This window comes from Octopus bimaculoides, chromosome 14, assembly GCF_001194135.2.
Source record: "Octopus bimaculoides isolate UCB-OBI-ISO-001 chromosome 14, ASM119413v2, whole genome shotgun sequence".
Lineage (NCBI taxonomy): Eukaryota > Metazoa > Mollusca > Cephalopoda > Octopoda > Octopodidae > Octopus > Octopus bimaculoides.
Genome location: NC_068994.1, coordinates 937,069 through 943,453, shown reverse-complemented (window position 1 = coordinate 943,453; position 6,385 = coordinate 937,069). Strand labels below are relative to the sequence as shown.

The 6,385-nt window shown below is 37.8% G+C and overlaps 1 protein-coding gene across 1 annotated transcript in view; it reads right to left on the bottom strand.

The window, feature by feature from the left end:
• The window catches only part of LOC106879341 (serine-rich adhesin for platelets), a 209,046-nt gene that overhangs the window by 7,716 nt on the left and 194,945 nt on the right, over positions 1-6,385 (bottom strand). The window contains exons 7-8 of the mRNA XM_052972615.1: positions 4,786-5,159; positions 488-517 (exon numbers count right to left, since the gene is read on the bottom strand). Of these exons, the coding sequence (XP_052828575.1) occupies positions 488-517; positions 4,786-5,159 (404 nt within the window). The remainder of the gene's footprint in view (positions 1-487; positions 518-4,785; positions 5,160-6,385) is intronic.

The following is a 6,385-nucleotide window of genomic DNA, read 5'->3' as shown; positions in this document are numbered from 1 at the left end:
TATAATTATAGAATATTCACATACACACACACACACACACACACACACACATATATATACACACACACAATTTACAAGATTTCCAAAGTTCACATATTTTCTGCTAATATTTACAAATTATATTTTCATAAAGAAACAACCTAAACTCTCTCTCTCTCTCTCTCTCTCTCTCTCTCTCTCTCTCTCTGATATGTGTGAGAATATATTTTTCAATATGTATGTTTAATACACACACACACACACACACCTGCATAAACATATATATACATCACAGTATTAAACTTGTTACTGTTAGCAATCATATATGGTAATCATTATTGATAACCTGTGCCTGTGATGTCAACAGTGTAATATTTGCAGTAAACAACAGAGTACAACACACACACACACACACACACACACACACACACACACACACACGTATGTGTGTGTGTGTGTTGTACTTTCTACAAAGAAACAAATACCAGCCCAAGTATGAGAAACTTACTTTTTGGATTTGTCATCGGCCTATGGAGGACTAGCAGCATGTATAAAAGAATAAATGTAAATGTAAATAAAAATATAAAATCGAAGGAAACATCTCTGAAAATCAAAGTTGCCATCTTAATATTTCTACAACCATTGTGCTTTCTTTCAGTTCCATCTAAACGACCCTAACAACAACAGCAGCCACCATGGTCCCCCACAAACATCCAACAACCTGTATAAAGTTGAGGCTAGAAGCAAAAGGGGACGGGAAAACAGTAGGGTTAGGATAATGACCTCTTGCCCATAAATTAAGTGTTCTTTGAGATGTAAATATTAAAAGCAATCTCCTATGGCACTCCTTGATATTGTCACAGTACTATGTCTCCATAAGCTTCCTCACACAACACTGCCACCAGACTAACTCAAATATGACAGTTACTTTCATCAAATCTAACCTGCTTCCTGCAAACTACAACATAATTAGTTTTCACTAAATCTCAAGAAAAATGTATAGAGAAATTTTGTTCTGTTTATGATAACAGAAGAAAACTTTAAATAAGATAACACTGAAGGAGATGAGAGAGGACTGAGATATGTGGTGCATTGCTGTGCTCGACCTGCCCACCACAACAGAATTGAGATCCTAAAACTAAGGTGCTAGATAAAAAGTATTGTGTGGGTGCTGGTGCCATGTAAAAAGCCCTCAATGGAGAGACTAGCATGAGGAAGGGCATCCAGCCAAAACAGGCAGTGGAACTTGGCCTTGCCAGTTCCTGTCAAGCCATCCAACCCATGCCAGTATGGAAAATGGATATTTAATGGTGGTGATGATGTTGCTGTCCCATGTCACACTAACATTCTACTTTCGTATGTCATAGTAACACAGTCCAGTCCCATGTTGTAGTAACACACACTGTTTCATGTCATGGTAACCTAGCACTGTCTCATTTCCTTGTAACACACTACTGTGTCATGTGGAGACGCATGGCTTTGTGGTTAGGGTGTTGGACTCATGATTGTAAGATTGTTGTTTCATGGACTGGGCGATGCATTGTGTTCTTGAGCAAAACACTTCATTTCACATTGCTCCAGTTCCACTCAGCTGGCAAAAATGAGAAATCCTGCAACGGATGAGCGTCCCATCCAGTTGGAGAATTTATACACCAAACATGCTCACAAAGAATTGTTTCCATTCTATAATATGTGAAATCTACTTCTGTTAAGAATGGTCGTAAGTTAATATTTTATTTTTAATATGCTTTCCTATTCAGTTAAACAAATGTAGTGTTGTAAACCTTAGTAACATCAAAAAAACCAACAACATAATAGTTTAAGATTATTTTCTAAGACATGATACCCTGGATGATGAAACTGCTGAGGTTTCCATGTCTGGTTGAGTTGAATTGCGGAGAAAAGAATTCCCAGATAAGAAAATAGCAAAGTTGAATACGGTAATGGGTTGATAGGTTTGTCTTTTTATGAACCATGTTCTTGGTGTCAACAGAGTAGGATGGTAATTGGGAGCAGAAAGCATTTGGAGCATGGAGGAGGCTGAGTATCATCAATAATAGCATACTCCTAGCTACACAATGACACTAATATAGTCTAACAGTGTGTCATGGTATATTTATTTTCTATATAGTTATTTAATCATAGGTAATCTCTAAAAGAGCAGACCTTTCATCAAAGACAGTCCAGTTGTGACCATCTGTTTTATTTACAATTATTTTATTCAATGTGTCCTTTACTTTTTATAATGCTGGGAATAATTGGTTGCTATTTCTCACAGCTTGAATGACTCTACAGAGATTCCTTCAATGGTTTGATGGTGTCTACATTATATAGTAATACCAGCCAATACATATATATATATATATATATATATATATATATATATATATATATATATATATATATATACACTCTGTATTGTTAGTAGTACACAAGAAGAATGATAGTTACTATCATATGGTCCCTTCACCCGTGACATTGTAAGTCATTAGTGATTCACATAGCTAGGTCTGGGTGCTTTACACCAAGATTTCATTGGCTAAAATATCGACTTTTCTTTTCGCTGAATAATGGCTCATTTTTCTCAACGTCCTATTTTCAACTTTCACTTTCCAACGATGACTGCTCTGTGTTGTCTCCTGATTACCTCTCACCTGCCATCTACCATCACCATCATCAATGCTAATGCCAACACAGGTGTACCTTTTAGTAAAACACCCACCTCTAGTCACTCAACATAATCCATTAAAAGTGAGGTCTTTGATTGCAAGGACATTTGTTCATCATCATCATCAGACAGTAAACTGTACACTACCCCCAAGAATTATAGGGTACAGGCAACTGAACACTACACTCATGTTCAACAAGTTGTTTCAAAACTGGGGGGAAATGTTGGGAGCAGTTTATTGATAGTCTGGGACCAAGGGCTGTTTTGACTGTAATAAGTCTGATTAAATTGTAAGTAAAACAATAACTTAGATTTTTTTTAACTTCTGGTTTCTTTTGGAACAAATCTCATGTGTATCATCATCATCGTTTAACGTCTGCTTTCCATGCTGGCATGGGTTGGACAGTTTGACTGAGGACTGGCAAGCCAGGAGGCTGCACCAGGCTCCAATCTGATCTGGCATGGTTACTACAGCTAGATGCCCTTCCTAATGCCAACCACTCCAAGAGTGTAGTGGGTGCTTTTTACGTGCCACCAGCACGGGAGCCAGTCAGGTGGAACTATAGTTGATAGATTAGAGACGGGTATTCTCTGTAGAGAAAACACTTTGTAGTGCTCAAGAGATTTGAACTTGAGCAGACAGAGAATAACTGTAAGGACAAGCACGTTTGGCAAATCGATGTACAAAAAATATTGAATACATTTAATACAAAAAAATGTAAAAAAGAAAAGTCCGACTTACACAGAAAAGAAAGGATATCAAGAATTAAAGAGGTTGAGTAGGAGTTTTACGAGTCCAGCTGTTTTGGGGGGGCTTGGTGGTCCCAAATAATGATAGTAATTTGATTCCATCATCAGATAACACCAGCTTCTGTCTTCAGGGAAGAATTTTACATTTGAGGGGTTGACAAAATGGAGTTTAAAGACTTTTTTTTTATGTGTACATTTTTTGTATATCAACTTGCTTGTCCTTACATTTACTCCTATATTCATTTATGTGTATGCATATGTGTCTAAGATAGGGTGAAGCTTGAATGTGATTAAGCTTTTACTTCTACAAGGTCACTTTTGGCTCATATATCCATACATAAGACAATAAGGCATGATTTGAGGGTGATTTGATTACTATTTCTATCAGGTCAAGCTATCAGGTAGAAGATTTCCTCATTCGTTCACATACCATGTATACATGCATAAGGCAAAACAGTGTAGCTTGACAGAGATTTGGCTACACTTTCTACTTAGGTCTAGCTCCCATTGTAGACAGCTCTTCAGTTGGCTCCTTCATATATACATGCCTGACAGAAGGTTGTCATCCGAAGAAGGTATGCCTATTATTTCTATCATAACCTCGTAACTACAAAGAGGATCTTGTGTTCTCCCTCTTGGTGCCAATACCAAACATACATTTTATTACAATGGCTTCATATTAACCCCAGCAAACATCATCCTCAGCAGGGTTACCATTATGAGTATCTGAGTACTGTATACAATATGCTTATCATCATCATCATCATCATCGTTGTTGTTATTAAGGCTGTGAGCTGGCAGAATTATTATTAGCACACTGAATGGAATGCTTAGCGGTATTCCGCCCGTCACTATGTTCTAAGTTCAAATTCCACTGAGGTCAACTTTGCCTTTCATTCTTTCCGGGTCGATGAAATAAGTACCAGTTGAATACTGGGGTCAATGTAATGGACTAACCCACTTCCCCAAAATATCAAGCCTTGTGCCTATAATAGAAAGGATTAATATTATTATTATTTCTCCGTTCCCCCCCCCCCCCGAGTGGCCAACTCTAGTGTTCTGTATGTTTTTTATATGAGAGCAGCAGGGAATGAGAAGGGAACTACTTCAGTTCAGTTACAGGAGAGCTGGAACTCCAAAGAAGAATAGCAATATCAGTGATAGCAGCTAAATATGAAGAATGATTGATACAGAAGGAAGAATACAAGTGCTACTACCTGGTTCTTACCTAATACAAAACTAGTTGCTCCAATCCAGCAAAGAAGGGTTTTAAAGTGAAGCATCTTCCTCAAATAAACACCATATATATATATATATTCTCATATACACACACTCTCTCTCTTCTCTCAACAAAATCGGTAAAATAAGGCTGACTTATAAATACTAACCTGCAACAACACTATCATATTTTTTCTTAAAGTCAGCAGTTAGTAGAGCTGTGTCTCCAGCTGCAGTCGTGGCCAATTGTACTCCTCCACTTTCGCCAGCAGTTTGCATGTCAGCCATTTCCAGAGTAGTTGATGTGGGTGTTTGAGGATTAGCTGATGATGAAGATGATGATGACGATGACGATGATGATGATGATGATGACGATGAGGTGGAGGAGGAAGTGGTGGTGGAGGAGGATGTTGTGGCAGAATGGCCTGAAGATGAAGAAGCTGCTGTGGCAGCATGGCCAGTAGATCCATGGATGTGAGCACACCTATCAGGTGAGAGCATCTTGATGTCATCTGCCGCTGTTACCTGCTTATCGATCATCTCTCTGAAATTAAAGAAATTACAAGGGGTAAGAGAGAAATATCTTAGTTGTAGGATCGTTCAAACAATATCATAATCTTACCAACAGCTGACCCGTGCAGGCCAGTTTATTAGATCAAAAGAACAATATCAACTTCTACATTTGTGTGAAACTAATATTTGAATTAAATAATTGAAATAAATGTGGAAATATTACTCCAACCATTTCTCCACTGAAAATTTCATAAAAGATAAATGGTGGTGGTCATGATTGGCAGTGATGTAGTCAAAACAGTAGCTTATCAACTATTGGTGCGACTATTTCTTGTATTTATAGCCAGTGGTACAGGTTATGTTGTAATTTAATGATTGAAGTGAAAAACGTGGAAAAGAGTTCCAGGGGGAAATAGTTATAAGGAAGAAGGGTTGTGTATAGGGGTGGGGTGATGGAAGCGAGCATAGAAGACAGTAGGAGGTGAGTTGAAATAAAAACAAAGAAGTTTTGAAAACTAATGGTTAACAATCGGTTCCTTATTGAAACAATCAAAACAACATGAAGAAGATATAAACTGCTAACATATCACAACAAATCTAACCAGTAATAATAGGTTTTGTGGGGAATAATTTCTAAATATCAGTTGATCTCCAAAACAAGCTAACTCTAATCCCATTATCATCTTTAACAACAAACTGTCTTGTTTGTAATATGTTTTATCTCAAAATGTTGTCCATTATTTAATGACAGGAAGCACTTACATTATTCTGGCAAACTTTATGCCAGGTCAATGCGGTTGATTTATATATAATAGTCAGGTGGTAAGTGGAGGGGTGTGGTGTCATGCTCTGTAGAAGCTCCACAACTATCTAGATAGTAAAACATTGTCTGAATTGAAAGAAACTTGTTAGAAACATAGATGTAGTTTTGATTATGCAATCTAACATCTGTAGTAAACTGAATTAACCATTGTCTACTACCTCTCTAGTTTTACTCACTGTTTATTGCTGTACAATGTTATCATCATCATCATCATCATCGTTTAACGTCCGCTTTCCATGCTAGCATGGGTTGGACGATTTGACTGAGGACTGGTGAAACCGGATGGCAACACCAGGCTCCAGTCTGATTTGGCAGAGTTTCTACAGCTGGATGCCCTTCCTAACGCCAACCACTCAGAGAGTGTAGTGGGTGCTTTTACGTGTCACCCACACGAAAACGGCCACGCTCGAAATGGTGTCTTTTATGTGCCACCC